This window comes from Phasianus colchicus, chromosome 11 (genome assembly GCF_987193195.1).
Source record: "Phasianus colchicus chromosome 11, bPhaCol1.hap1.1, whole genome shotgun sequence".
Classification (NCBI taxonomy): domain Eukaryota; kingdom Metazoa; phylum Chordata; class Aves; order Galliformes; family Phasianidae; genus Phasianus; species Phasianus colchicus.
Window position 1 is genome coordinate 20,637,940 of NC_143446.1, and position 16,299 is coordinate 20,654,238.

General features: G+C 37.6%; 2 protein-coding genes across 11 annotated transcripts in view; both read right to left on the reverse strand.

The window, feature by feature from the left end:
- Positions 1-363: 363 nt before the first annotated feature.
- MRPS25 (mitochondrial ribosomal protein S25) lies at positions 364-1,739 on the reverse strand. The gene is made up of 4 exons (XM_031605132.2): positions 1,300-1,739; positions 1,106-1,212; positions 927-1,014; positions 364-732 (listed from the first exon to the last, which is right to left on the reverse strand). The coding sequence occupies exons 1-4, from the start codon at positions 1,431-1,433 to the stop codon at positions 540-542; spliced, it is 522 nt and encodes a 173-aa protein (XP_031460992.1). The 5' UTR covers positions 1,434-1,739; the 3' UTR covers positions 364-539.
- A 184-nt stretch (positions 1,740-1,923) lies between these two features.
- The window catches only part of NR2C2 (nuclear receptor subfamily 2 group C member 2), a 35,649-nt gene continuing 21,273 nt past the window's right edge, over positions 1,924-16,299 (reverse strand). For 7 of the 10 annotated variants that reach the window (XM_031605079.2, XM_090148521.1, XM_031605085.2 and 4 more), the window contains 4 exons: positions 15,771-15,910; positions 15,023-15,160; positions 13,398-13,503; positions 2,382-10,422 (listed from right to left, as the gene is read on the reverse strand). In XM_031605079.2, the coding sequence (XP_031460939.1) occupies positions 10,248-10,422; positions 13,398-13,503; positions 15,023-15,160; positions 15,771-15,910 (559 nt within the window). In that variant the 3' untranslated portion in view covers positions 2,382-10,247. The other 3 variants (XR_004168553.2, XM_031605097.2, XM_090148520.1) reach the window with 3 other exon arrangements.

Consider the following 16,299-nt stretch of genomic DNA (forward strand, 5'->3'; position numbering starts at 1 on the left):
AGGCTTTTCAGTGGTGCCTAATGCCAGGGCAAGAAGAAATGGGCACAAACTAGAACATGGGAGGATCCCTCTGGACACTGTTAAAAAAAACAACTGTGAGAGTGAGCGAACTCTGGCACAGGCTGTCCAATAGGCTGTGGTGGTGCTCTCTCCCTCAGATCTTCAGAAGCAATCTGGACACGGTCCTGGGCAAGATGACCTCCAGAGGTCCCTTGCAACATCAGCTATCCTGTTTTTGCTATGACCCCTTATACCTGCAGGCATGAGTAGGAAATAGGGCTCCGGTCATTGCTTTCTCTGTTGCTTTTACCCAGCTTTGACTGCAAACTGGTACAACAAAAGCTGCTTTTTTTTTTTTTTTTAAACTTATATTTATTTGATAATATTTTTCACAATAGATATTCTAGTTGTGGCTGTAATGAGACAGGGATGTCAGTAGCACATGAACTTGCTCCCATTTCCAGGATGTGTTAACGCTCGTCTTTGAAGAACCACTGTGATCATCCAGTCCTGAGGAAACAGCTGTTTGACCTGAGATGTCATGCAGATGATTCATTTTTCAGTGGAGCTTTATATTTTCCTCTCATCTCTTTGGGCAGTGGCACAAAGGCAGGGCAAGGAACCTGGCCTTCAATTTCACACATGCACTCTCGCAGATGATACTTCTTGGGCCCAAAAGTTGCAGGATGTGACAGTTTCTCTCTCTCTCTTTCCTCTTTTTCAAGTGTTTCTCTAGAAAAAAAAGAGAGATCTGTTTGTTACCTGCAGATGTTACCCATCTCTTCCCAGGCTACAATTAACCAGGATGGATTTCCCTGGCTAAGACCATTTCTGATGAATTTTTCTTCATTTCTGTGCACCACTCAAGCTGTAATAAGACGTATGGCAGAGGGAAGGAATGTTAGCTTATATGAAGAGTTACTTACTTGCTTTTGCCCAGAATCTTTTTAATGTGCTCAGTTATCTCCTTGTTGGTTTTATCTTCCACATCAACCAAAACCTGCTCTCCGCTATCTGTTAAAAAGGTCACAGCAGTGTAGCAGCACATACCTGCACAGTAGTCGCAAAGAAGTGCTTCAAAAAAAGAGCGGCCCGCGGCACCTACCGAGGTAGAAACGGAGGAAGGGCGAAGGCGTCATGTTCCGGAAGAGCATGATCTGCACCCAGGGGTTTTTGTACTGGATCTGGGGGATGTTGAAAAACACAAACTTTCTAGGAGGGAGAGAAAGAAGAACAGCACGGTACGAGGTGGGCGGCGACGCTCCGCGGATGGACGCCCGGCGCCCGCCCCGCGCTCACCTCGCCCCCTCGCTCGGCTCCCCCGCCGTGTTGTAGTTCACGGTCATAACCTTCACGGAGCTCTTGAAAATGACGTCGCCTTGGCTGAGGTACTGCAGCGTCCGCCGCACGGGAAAGCGGCCCTTCATCGGCATGGCGGCGACCCCGCGCCGCCCGACGGAAGTGCGGGGAAGCACCGCCCCGCGGCTGCGCGGAAGGACGCGGCCGGGCGGGAGCGACGGGTGGCCCCGCGGGTGTCTGCGCCGTTGTCGCTGTCGGGAAGCTCTGCGGGTACGGAGCCGTCGCACCGGGCCGCCCGTCCGTCACCGGCGTCGCACGGCCCGCAGCAGGCCGGGGCAGATGCCCGGCAGCCCGCCGCGCGAGGTGCGCTTCGCAGGTAGCGGCAGGTCAGCAGGATCTGCGCGAGCCAGGGAGGGATCTGCCCGCATGGCAGCGCGCCCCGCCCCGCGCCGCGCCGCGCTCGAGCAGCCCCAGCAACCGCCCCGCTCCAGGAGCGTTACCGCTGCTCAGGGATGCTTTTCTAGAGGCACCGAGTTTGATAACCGAAACCAAAACTCTTTTTAGCCTTATTTCTGTGAAACCGTACTCAGAGCTCCAAGTTGCAGAGCTTCTAATAGCACCAGCAAGAAATTGAGTCAGTATCTTTGCTATAAGAATAAATGCGGTGTCTCTCAGACGTATTATACATAAAATTAAGGATATGTTTACCATTCAAAATAGAGTCCAGTTTCATTGCACTTAATACTAAGCAGGGGTGAAGGGAACTGAAATCCAACACTCTACCTTTACTTAAAACCTAGGAGTAGAAGAGCAGCAGGTAACAGCATCATCTCCCCCCGTACCTTCAGGAGAAACACATAAGTCTACAGAAGATAAATTACAGCTTCTAGGAAAAGAAGTCTTTTGTTACAGCAGTAGCTCCCTCATGACTTAAGGTTCATGGGATTTATCTTGTATTTATCTTATGGCCAGGCAAATCTCTAATAATCACTGTAGTGAATGGGAATGTCCATTTCTGTAATGCATTGGGCTCAGACATACAACGCTTAAGAAATTCAGTGAACCTAAAAATAAAAAAAAAATAAATCAAGAATACATTTATATTTGTAATTCACTTTAATCATATAAACCTCACTTAGGTAGTAGTATTAAGCCACAACAATATAAAGCCACACTTAAACAGCATTTAATAAAATGCATAAGCTAAACCATGCACTGCAATACTCTATATAAAGACAACAATGCAAATTCCTCTTCATGAACTGAAGACGCTGATTAGGTATAAAATCCATATAAAAAAAAAAGACCATGCTATTTTTATAGGCTATCACACATAGAATGTTGATTTCACAAAAGAAGCTGTGAGAAATGAGTAATGCCTGTGATATTTAAACCTGAAATTGAAATCTAATAGCACAAACGATACTTTTCTAAAAGATAGTAAGCAGATTCCTAGAAAGTATCCCAAAGAATTAAAAGTAGATTATTCCTTTTATAAAAACGAGCTATTTTGATAGGAGCTCAGTACTGCCTGCTAGGCCATATGGATCCAGCATGTACACAATGTACAGTTTCTCAGTTACACAAACTGTTTGGAGACCGGCTGCAGGTGTGTTTTAGAGTACAGATTAATTAAAGAAGATTCCCACATTTTTACCTTAACTTCATTTATGATGAAACATATACTATGTAAGCAACATGTTTTTTTCCCCTCAAGATATTCTTTTAATTCATGAATTAAACTACTCTTAATCTACAGTTGTAGAAAATACCTTAAAATGGACCTGTGCTTTATTACTGTTTATCTAAGATCATTAAAAAAAAAATGTACAAGCCAATCATTCAGGAGTGCTGGATACCTGGCAACATGTGCTTCTTAGAATTTTGTTTTCTGTGATCAAATATAGAAAGCCAATTACAGTTTCCACAGTTCCTGTAGAATATTAGAACATCTGCTTTACTGTCACTTACATTTGAGAACATTTTGTTCTTCAGAATAAAAACAATTCAAGCATGTATGTAAAACAAAGTCACGACTGAATGCTTAAATAGATTCAGTTCACATCAATACCTCAGCAGTCCATTTCCTAATCTTTAAAACTTTACAATGACATTAATTAAGAGACATTCAGGTTTTCATTCAGCCTTTGAAGGGGAAAGGAAGCATTATACAGACCACACTGATTGTCATGACACCAATGAAGGACCGTCTGTCACAGGAATTCCTGCCATTAACTTAAATAATTTTCCTGCTGAAGGTCTCACAAATAGGACTTGAAACATCAAAGATGGATGCTTTACAAGTTCTATATTTAAAACAAGAGCTTACAAATGCTTACTAAACAATATAGCAAGAAACAAGATCATTCCTAGCATTCTTCATAGCGAAGATTTTACACACACAGCCTGACTCTGAAAGACCTGTGCTTTACTTTAAGCATGCAAGAAACTCACTACTTTTATTGGTGTCTGCCCATCTGCTCAAAGTTAAATGCAAACAAGTCCTCACAACATTGAGTCTATGAGGGAAATGCCCAGAAAATTCCACTTCACCTTTAATACAAAAGACATGCTTAAACTACTCCCCTAGACAGTCTGTAAAAATGCCTTAAAAAAAGTTAATATGATTACTTCTACAGGCTCACACACGTACCTTCAAGTCATCAGAAGGGAAAATGAACAAGAATGTCCTGTATTTTGATAATTTAGATATCTGAACATTCCTTATGCATAGCAGACTTTGCTCAAGTCCAATTTCACAAACACTCGGTGTGCCCAGCTCCCACTATTAATGGAGACTTCACACACACTGCAAAGATCTGCACAGACTGCAGTTTCAGAAAATGATAGAACTTGAAAACATGTAACAGCCTTGGTAATAAATAAACAACAAACTTCATTTAGTTCATTATTACATTTTTAAGTGGCATGGCTGCATGCTGTTCTGAGTGCTACTGTTCAGTGATGCAGGGAAACATTGTTCTCTTCCATTAACTACAGCTGAAGACTTAAAACCCTCTTACAATGTTTCACTGTGAAATAAAACTTTACAAAAAAACATTTTCTTTCAGCCATCTGAGAAGAAAGTATATATTGAAAATATGGAAGTATGACTGTAGTGTTTGGGGTTTTTTTAATACATTTATTTTTCACAGATATTTCAGGTTCTACCAACTCTTTGCTGGCTCACTTCACCCATCAAATGAGAGAAGGTGAAGAGAATAACAAAAAAGCTAGAAGCTTCACTGAATTTATTTGTGAGTATTTGTGAGTATTGAAGAGAAAATACCAAACTCAAGCTGGGATTAGAAAAAGAGGCAAAGCTCTGAAATTCATGGGTGTTCACCTGCTTTAAGCCAGGCTTTGTTTGGGCTACGAAATGAAAGTTAAGTAGCTCTGAATTAGAAAACAAATGCAGAGTTCTAACAAAGAACATCAGGAATATTTGGCCACATATGTACATATTTACATACACTACACACTTTATATACACTGTACATAATATATTTAGACTTATAAACACATATACATTCATACACATACACTATGTACATAGGCATTAGCTGTTTGAATGAGTTTTAGTATTGGACATGCAAAAACATACAATGGTGGGAGGCACAAAGGAAGGATATGTAAAATATCAAATTCCTTTAAAAAATTAAGGGGGGAACAGCATGAATTTAAGAATAAGCCATTTTCCTATTTCCAAATCATTCATGCAACTCAGAAAATAAAGAGGGCTATGGGAATTATGGAACATTATGACATCAACATTATTTGTGATGAACTTATGATTTCACACAAAAAAACAACTCAGTAATAAGGTAATTTTGGGGCTGGATGTTTTTCTAGTCTAATATTTAGACTGAAAGTAAAATCCTTCTTAAAAGTTAAATGCTCTAACTTGCATCTTTGGTATACACAATGTTTTTGCACATGTAATTTCACATATAATGTTGATAATTTTAATTGGAGCAAACAGTAAGCCTGAGTTTAATTCAAGAGACTTTCTGATAAAATAACTCAGCAATTTTAGAACCAGAAAGTACAAGAAGCATTTTCCACTTAAACTCCCCTTTACCATGCCTTCTGAATTTTCATACAAAGTCATTTTAAAAATTATTTTCTGACACTCAAGATGCAATAGATGCTGACAATTTGACACTCCTCCACCCTTTTTTCCTTTGGGGTGAATATGGCTGCACATTGCTAATTCCACCTAGATAAACTGAGGTATCGGGTTTAAAGATGTTGTGTGCTGCTGCCACACAGGCCCATGTTTGTCATCAGGGCAAACTGTCACCACATCTGTTGTTTGCCACTCTTGCCATACAACTGGGACAGACAGGAACTCATTCACATGTTATTTCTGCTCTTTCACTTACGTGACAACAGCAGAGTTGAAAAGAACCAACCTACCCTGTTCTTGTGCTCTACAGAATAAGTGAAGGAGAGGAAGAAGGTTTCATATAGAAAAACAATATATATATATTTTTTTTTTCCTGGGGAATGTGATCTTACAAGTATTTACTGATGCACCTGTCCTCTCCTCACTAAGCAGTGTTCATAGAACTGATAGCTGGGCACTCACATCATTTATAGGCTACACACTGAGTTTCATTTTTACTTTATAAGCACCTTAAATGCTATGGAACCGGACAATTATACTATCATAACTCACAGAGTTTAGTTGGTTAAAACACTTGCTAGAAGCGTATGTTAGACTGACCCACCAGTTCTAATACTCCCATCACCCAGTTCAAATAGGTCTCCCTCATCAGTACTGTTATTGCAGAAAGCAGCTTTGATCACTGCTTCTTTGGTAGAATTCTGAGCCTGCTAAGTTCTTCTTTCCTGGCTACCTCTTAATTTTAATGGCTGGAGAAACACACTGGAATCTCCACCATCTTCAATGAAATTCAGAAATCAGTGAAAAATCCTGTGTATTATATATAACAATGAAAATACTTAAGTGTCTTAGAGTCTGTAGCAAAGAAGATAAACTCAGGAGACTGGTTTGACCTGGAAGTCTTGGTCCTGACTTATTTTCCCAACCACATTGCAGAATATGCCTTCTGCTGAGGGGCATGAAGAGACAGTTACTTTCAGTACAGAAACCTTGAGTCAGTGCTATTTACATTATTGCTGCCCTGGGGGCCAAGTGCTTCAAAATGATGATTTAAGAAAACCCCTTTGTAAATGATACCAAGTAATCAACAAAGACAAACAATACTTTCATGTTTCAGAGTGCTATGAAATCTGAGCCTTCTTAATTAACACTTTGTAATCTGCTCTGGGGAACCTGCTTTAGCTGGGAGTTGAACTATGTGATCTTCAGAGGCCCCTTGCAGCTCCCCACAATTCTGTGATTCAGTGAGTTCAAGGCAGTTAAAATAGAGTATTGTATGCTACCAAGGATCTCACTTAAAATTCCTGGAGATTATTATTATTTTTTTAACCTGCTGCACAGCAGAATATCTCCACTTGCACCAAAAGCATTGTACTTCATTTCTAAGAAGTGTAAATAAGCAGAAAAAAGTGACTTTTGCTGGTGGCCTTGTCCTCCATCTCATTAATCCAACATATGTAAATTAGTATACCTTCTTGTCTTTCTCACAAATGCAATAAAAATAATTATATCAAAGCTAACCCCAAATATTCCTACACTGTCATCTGTCATTGCTCTTTCTCCATCTGCAAGATCAAAATCCATTCCTTCTCAAGGATTAGGAAGCAACGTGCCTTATTATTACCCCCTGTACACACCAGTTTTGGTCAGTACAGAATTCTAACAATTTTCTGAATGAATTACTACCAATATATACACAAAAACAAGTTCTGTTCCATTTAATAAGATACTTCACTGCTATTTTTCCCACCAAATACTATTTTCACTTCATGAGCAGCAGAAAGAGGACCTGGAAGATTTTGAAGAGTATATTTTAGGCACTAAGTAGAGATTCAGTGAGATGACGCTTTTCTTAGAACCACTTTTTGAGTCTAGTTCTGTAAACAAGTTTGACCTTTATTAGGCCTGTATGAAAACAAACTATCTCCATACTTAGAAGTCAAGAAATCATTTTTCAGGAATTTTACAATAATGTAAAAAAAATCCTGTTCCATATTCACAAGCAAAAGGCTGCACTTGCAAAAAAGAAACAAGTGAAACTCATTTAAAAGACAAGTTAATGAGATTAGTCAGTGGCTGCTTTCCACTCACTGGCAAATTCAGTAATGACACTAGCTAGATTAACCTTGTAGCATTTTTTGCAGTATCAATGATTTTTTTCCTAATGTAATATAGGTGGATTATAAGGGATCAGAATCTATGATGCAGCTTTACTGCAAACTAGGTAATGAGTTTAAAATTCTCTTAAGCTTGCAGCTGTACAATGCCTGCTGTTCTGCCTTCTTATGTTAGATTGGCCTGAAAACTCAATTTCCATAAGGTGAAAAATGATGAACATGGATCTCAAAAATTGTATCTGCTCTATTTTCCTTATTTCCTGTGTCTCCTGCTGTTGCTAGCAAGGAACACCTTCACTATTGGCAGAAAGAATCTCTTTGTCAGTTCTGCATCTTTAGAACATCTACCTTATATTAGTGGACAGGTAAAGGAAAGAAAAACATTTCTTTGAATGAACTAAAATAGCTTTGCTGCCAGATAACACTTGAAATTTATTGTAAAGGAGTCTTATTCCTGCTGGAAAATATGGTTTCATATGACAGCAATTGCTTTCAGTAGCTCATTCACATGCCAAACCTTTGACTCTAGCTTTTGTGATCAGGAATATTTCATTTCTCTTTAACAACGCCTACTTAGTTGCTTAAATGATTTTTACAAATTATTTTAAGAAAACGAATTTTTTTTTTTTTTTTGCAATGAAAACTATCTCAAGTGTATACCACTTTTAGAACAGTAACATAATGCCATAAAATTTAGTTTTAACAAAACCAGCCACAGAGTTTTCCAAGGTAGGTACTACTTTTGTTGCTGATAAAGCTCCTATTTTTAGTTCTTATAGCTTCAGAACAGGGACTCTGCGCCAGGTGTGCTGACATAGTCACACTAAGTCATACTGCAATACAACAACTACTACAAAGTCTTGCATTCCAGTTGACTTAAGGTTCAGAATGCAGGCCTTCCACCACATTAAAAGTACAGTTTCATTCAATACAGCAAAAGCTAAGAGAGAAGTGCAATATTGCAGATCTCCACATGTATACTGGACTTCCTGTTACACACTGTAGAGAACACGAATGGTCTAACAGTGGTGACTGTACAAGACCTTAATGCATCCAGAAGCTAAAAATTACATAGCCTTTGTAGTCACGTAACACTCATGTCATAAGGAGTTGTACAAATGTGAATCTCCTAATGAGAATGTAGAAGTATACCAGGTCAGAACTTTTTATTATATCAGAAGCTTTACGTAGGCCTGCTTCAGGTCTCTGCTACAATTCAGACTTAAAAGACACAAACACCAACCTGGTTGGTGTTCCTAAATAAGTGTCACTAGTGGAAGAAAAAAAAGTGCTGAATTTCTCATTAGATTATTGTCACATAAAATTATGCAAATAGAGAACATCTCTATTATACAAATAATTAAACTAATCAATGCATCTAATATGCCAGGATCAGATGAAGGTCTTCACCATGATTTTTTTTTTTTTTTAAGAAACAAAACACTGTTTAAAATACTCAGTGTCAATAATAATAAATTATACTAAACTAAAAGCAATGCTAGCAGGTAATGACCAGTACAAGAAAGCGTGTTGATGGCTCATCACTCTAGGTTATTAAAAAATTCATTAATTTTATCACTATCAGTCATTAACTGCAATTGTACATAAAACTGTAAATCCCAACTTCATTTTCAAATTGAGCCATAAGGCGGTTGAAAACACTGCAAAACTGGGAGTGCTTTGTCTAATAAGGGGGCAGAAAAAACAGAGCTTTATAACGTACTTTTGTTGACAGCCAAAGTTCTCAGTTTTCCAGGTTTTTCTGGATGAGCATGCAGGAGTACAGATAGAAGGAGCAAATTTGTAGATATACAGAGCATTCTAAAAGAGCACCTATTTGAAAACAACTGCTCTTCCAGTTAATGACTGCTTATTTTCCACAATCAAAAGGCTTCCTATTAGGATACTATTTATCAGAAATTTTGAGCTGAACAAAAACTTTAAGGAACCCAAAGAATTCACCATTACTGTAGAAACTTTTTTTCCTCCTTGTTTTGGTCATTTCTGTAGTATGTAGCAGTCACTATGATCAATTCATGCTGTTGATAACAACTGCACTAATTTAACAGTATAGTTCCTTATAACATGGATATCCAAGAATCCACATTATTATTTAATGTATAACATAGAAGCAAGTGACTTTTTATGGAATGATTGTCTCCTGTAGCATTCTACATTTTCACAGAAATCACTAGCATTTTTACTAAGGACATACGCAGTTTTTTCATCCTTCTAACTCATAAGCAGGATGTTGATATCATCGCTTTGATAAGAAGTGCTTACAAAGTGCTAGTATTATACCCCGACAATTATTAGATATTAATTTCAAGGATACTTTTAAATCTACCTATACTGCTCATTTTTACTTTTAAAGTAATCTTATTACTCATCTCTGATATTATAAAACTCTTTTTTAACCAGTGATAATTTCTAAATACAAACCACGTGAAAAGTAAGTTCAGTAACCTATAGCCTTTTGAATGAAAGGCACAGAAATACTCCTTATGGCAGAAAAGGTCCAGTAGCTGCTCTTTTAATAGCTGCTTCAATCTTGTCAGTGTTAGCAAACAGACAAAGAGAAATCCGATAGGAAACAGTAACAAGTTGGAAATATTTGTACATACCAAAATGCTATTCTTTTAACTTCTTAATTGTACCTTTATGTGAAAATTACTTTGATCCTCCAAATTGTGTTGTTCCCACTATGCGGATGTGCCAGTTATTTGACCATTGTATTCTGCTGTTTCCATTTTGAGAATGTAGGGGATTATGCTGTCTATTGGAACATTTCCAATGAGACCAGTAAAAAATAGTTCTTCAGTAATGCTAGAGCTCATCAGCCTAAGTGCTGGCAGGCGAACTAGAATCCGGGCTAGCCTGAAAAAGAAGTTCAGCAAATTATAAATACACAAATTTCAAGTTTAAAATACTGTGTGGCTAAAAAGCTGGATCTGCTATTTTTATTACCAGAACTGATGAATGGGAGTAAAGAGGCAATTAAAATTAGTTCAGCTACATAAAAAGAACCATTACTCTTCTATCCTGCAAGTGAAATGGAAAGTGTCCATCTTTTTTAGTGGTTCTTTGGTGAACAGGACATACTATTGCCCTTTGTAGATGTAAATATGTATAAATATGCCATTCACTTGCTCTGCTTCTGAAATTCTCAGCTCTGGAAGCATCTCATAGTTCATGACAATGTTAAGATGAGTAATATTCCTACTGCCTAATGCACTGACATTTGCACAATTTAAAGACTCAAACAGTTATTTAAAATTGAAACCATAAACAGTACAGTTGCCTAGCAACTTAATGACAAGCTAAACACCAACAAGGGGACTGTGTGTGTGTGTATATATACACACACACACACACATACACACACACACACATATACACACACACACACATATACACACACACACACATACACACACACACACATACACACACACACACATACACACACACACACATACACACACACACACATACACACACACACACATACACACACACACACATACACACACACACACATATATATATATATATGAAGAAATTAGAGAATCTGCTTCTGATGAAAAAATTAATTTGGAGGGGTGTGCTGTTATTTATATGTTTTCAAATGGTGTGGTTTTTGCCTTAAGGATTTTAACAAACATCCAATATAATGAAGTGATCACATTATACTTCTGGACTTCTACTGCATTCTCAATTTTAAATCTAGAACCATGTTGGAAACATATCTACTGCGTGTATATGGCAGATATATATCACAACTGCCAAAATAAATACATTTTTTGAATTGGATGCATGAAACTGCAAAACTTAGGCAGCACTGAACACAAGCTGTTGGAATGCTAGACTGTCTACAGAGAGAATACACAAAGACCATTCAAATAATAGACCACATCTTGTAAACCTTAGAGGAAAAGTGCAAAAAGATTCAAGACAGTGCTGCTTTGTAAAAAGATGGCACCCGTGCTTCTATTTCAATTTGTGCTAGCATTCCGTTGCTCAGAAATAATCAGATTGTGGCTTCACATTCACACATGGAGAAATCTAAATGACATAGATACAAAATAGGGTTTTGGAAATGCAACTCTAATCTTCACTCTGGAGCCTACTACTAAGAAAATTAAGTATATAGAACAAATTCTGTATTTCTTCTTATGACAGCAGTCTACCTCTCATTCACAAAAATCAGAATAATTGAATTATATATGGAAGAACAATGTTGGATCTGAGAATACTTCTGAAGCAGAAATTCCATCTCCATTGCATTTAACTGGGAATCCTAATGACTCACACAGCACTTATCTCTATGGAATCAGTGCAGAGACCAGTTTCCGAGATGGGAGAAGCTCTTAAGAGTTTCACCCCTTCCCCTCCTCCAAGTTACACAATCCTCAGATCTTGCTTAAATATAAAGGGATCGCATGATTTATAGGTATACCTTTGACATGGAAATGACTCTCACAGTAAAATAAAGTTCAAACAGTCCTTCCAGTACTAAAAAGCAGCTTAAAAATCAGGAGGGATACAGACTTTTCCTGTGATCTGACTGTGAAAGGCAAGGGGTACGGTTTTAAAGTAGAAGAGGAAATTTAGGTCAGATGTTAGGTGGAAATTCTTCACTCAGAGAGCAGAGGCGCCCTGGCACTACTGCCCAGAGAAGAAGTGGCTGTAGTGGTTGCCCTATTCCTGGATAGGGCTCTGGTCAACCTGAGCTGGTGGGGGCAACCAGTCCACAGCAGGCAATGGAACTAAATGTCTTTTAAAGTCTCTTCCAACCCAAGCCATTCTGTGATTGTACAGTTACTAGAAGTTGGAATTCCCCTTGTAGTATTGGGAAAGATCTTGTTGGTGAAATTCAAAAATAAAACAATTTTGATGGAAATAACTCCATCAAACTTATTTACTCCTAGGCAAGAAACAAACAGAAACAGCTGAGAGCTGACAAAAACAAATCAGGCACTTTCAAAGACAAGTCCCTGGAAATGTTAAAAAAAAAAAAAAAAAAAAGAAAAGAAGCAGAAAATGAGAATTTCTTATAACGGAACATTAAGAGTTGTTCACTGTTTTCCACATATAAACCTTAATTTTTCAAGATCTCCAAACTAAATATTTTTCTGCACATGCATCTTGACAAATAGTTAAAGGATGATAATCATCTTTATTATCTCCAAGTCTCTTTGACAATTAACTTGAAAAAGGAGGCAGTCTGACTTAAAGAACTTGAGACTTCTAGTATAGACAGTAAGTTCTCTACTTTTCTAAGTACAGAAATGAAATTGCCAAAAAACAACAAAAAAATCAAACAACAACAAACAGGACAAGTGGTAACAATTTTAAACTAAAAAAAAAAGGGTAGGTTTAGATTAGATATAAGACTTCTTCCTCACTATCAGGGTGGTGAAGCAGTAGCACAGGCTGTCCAGAGAAGCTGTGAATGCCTCAGTGCTGGAAGTGTTCAAGATCAGGCAGGATGGGTGTTTGGGCAACCTGATCTAGTGGGAGGGAGATTGGAACTAAATGGTCTTTACGGTCCCTTCCAACTCATCTATTTCATGATTAAAAACAAAACAACCAAAAAAACTACACAAACAAGAATAAACCCCACAAACCACATACAAAACCCAGGCCTCACTTAGGAAAAAAATACAGTTTTTGCTTCATTCTATCTTTAAACAATCCTTCTTGCTTTTGTGAAAAAGGTTCTGGCTGTTTCACCTCAATAGTCAAGAAGAACAGATGTCAAAAAGGAAGTTACAACATCATAATGCTATTTTGTACTTTTGCCAGCTACAGCTCACAACATTGTTTTGGGTACTATAGACAATACATACCTATAAGTATCTTCTGGATAGGTTTTTTGTACATAGTCCTGCAATTCCATCTGTGCCTTCTCCTGGAATTTTTCTATTTGGGTTGAACTGTTCAGACCAGGGTGATCTAAAGAAACAAAACATTTCTATATGTCGATTGTTTGCCTCTACATTGCAAAGTATACGTGCTTACATGATTTAAACATTGTATTGTGATTTTTATCATGATAGTTGAATAAATTTAAACCATTCAACTGAACATTTGCGTCCTGGCTGCACAAGTGGCATACTCACTTTTCTCTCCATTGCAGGCTGTATCCACAAGAAAGCAGAAAAAGATTCATCTTGTAGTTATATACCAGGCAATGACATTCCCAACTTATGTTCCTAACTCTGTTTTTTAAAACATATTTTCCTCTGTAATTTTAATTACCTACGCAGATTGAGTAAAATCTATTTTTTTCTTGACAGATTGACTTCTTGATCTTGAAATTGTATCATGTATTAATTCCACTTGGTTCTGTACCTCAAAGAGGGTCACATGATCAGGAAAACTGGAGATATCGCAGATTTGACTGTGCCATAATATTTTCACCACTGTGCAAAGAAGTGGGACAGAACCATACTGAATTTGGAAAGTTGCTTGCTCCTCAGAAACTTGCATAAAAGCCCTAATAAATCTAAATTTAATAATACAATCTACAGAAAATTTCCAAAAGCAATTTCAGGACACTGGTATCTTCTAATTAAGCTGAATTTTTATTACAAAGAGAAAAATAATATCAAAGCAAAAAACAAAAACAGCCATCAAACAAAAACAACTAACAAAAAAAGCAGCCTGCTAACAAGATATTCATTTTCTTGGTACTTTGTTAAAAAGTGGTAAATTATTTACTTGAATTTGAGGTATTTACAATTCAGGGCAAGACCTTCCTTTTCACTCAGCCTGTCAAGCAGTTTTAAATTAACCTTCCAGCATCCTAGGAACATTTCTCTCCCTGTGCTGAAGAAACCGTTAGCTCTCCTTTTTTTAATATTCTACCTTGTAATTCCAAAAAACGTGTAGCATCTTCTTTAAGGAAATCCTCACCTCATAAATACATACTATTGATCATACTTTATATATCTGCTGTCATTTTGGTAACAGACAGAAGACAGTTGGCTTGCAATTAATTCTGGAGATTTGGTAGAGGTCCCATATATAAAATATAGCAGTACTTCTACTCATATTACACTATTCCTCTTACAAGTGCCTTAAAAATATTAACACTGACATCAATTTCTTCCTGCCATTTTCAGAATGTATTTTCATCTGATCCTTCCTGCCATTTGCTTCACTAATATTGCTCAATAACTTATTACTTATCTACGGAAGATAATTGATAGTCTAGCCTCCTAAGTAGGATTTCTTGATTTCCTATCAAGAAATTCTTGATAGACTGGAACTGTAAATAACACAAGTTTGTTGGTCCAGAATTATTTTTAAAATATATATATTGTTTGTGATAAATCATTATGGATCACACATTTTATCCACAACTTAACAGAACAGTTTCATCTCAAGACATTAGCCTCATGAAACATTCCTACAATATTAACATATGAATGCTTATTATTTAAACAAATACTGTTACTAAATTCCTTACCGGGGCTAAATAGGACTATAGCTTTAAGGTATGCATATTCATATCCATCAATATCAATCTTGGCCATGCTGTTACAGAACTCCTGAAGTTTCCAGATGTGTTCCATGACTTGCTTTATTCTGTCTCCAGAAAGCTTATCTACAAAGAGATATTTTTTTCATGTGAGCTCAAGTACATCTGATATATTTCATAAAAAGAATGCTGTTTAATAAGTGACATATCAAAGTATTTTGTGTCATTTTGTTCCACTCACAAAGAAGCAAAATTGCTTCTGGCAGGTTCTTGGCAATACCAGGCAAAGTATTCTGAGGTAGGCCAATAGTCAAGAAGAGTTGAACTCACCCAACTGGTGAAGGAGATCTCTGGCTATGCAGCACTCCTTCTCAGGAAGCAACCTAGGTCCAAGGGATGTTCTCCCTTCAGTGACTGGCCCCCTTGTAAGAGCCCAGTGTGATTCCACCCCTTCTGGTCACATGGAGAGCACAGATGCATGCACTTTGCCTGTGCTCCCTGAGCCAGCTACACCCTTTCAGCAGGTGCGCAATCACCAGTTCAAGCCCAGACCTGTTTCTCTACACATTTGGTATTTTAAAACCACTTAACGTGTAAGTACAGCAACTTTTTTTCCCCCAGGATCCAGGAGAAAAATTCTGCCACCAACTAGAGAGGGTTTTGTGAGAAATGTTATTCAAAGTCTGTTTGAAACCCTGTAATAAACATACATAAAAATCACATACGGAACACATACCTTCCTGTATGCTGTTCTGAAGATGGTTGACAATTGCTGCAAGGATAGTCGACAGACTCATCACTTGTGCACACTGTGCCAGGCCTAAAGTAAACAGCTCATTCCAGCAGGCACGCACAAGGCTTGTATTACATTCCTGGCTATGAACAACACAAAATTAGCAGAAGCTAAGTTTTCATATCAGGTTGGTATGACCTCTCTTTATAGTATATCAATTATAACAATCAGTAACGAGGGTTAATGTATTTCAACCACCTTACTAAAACAGCTTATATTACCATATTACAAGTATTCCAAAAAGAAGTAATAGATCAGCTCCATGAAACCATACAGGTTATCTGTAAAATGGTGCTTGCCAATTCCTCACCAAGATTTATTTCTACAAATTAAATCCTTGCTTTTGATTCTGCTTTAGCTTCTGTAAAAGCAGTAACATCAGATATTGTAGTTATCCCTTCCTTTGCCACCATCTATATTTCTACTGTTCAAAAAGGAAAACATTGTATAGCCTTCACATATTAAGGAATTC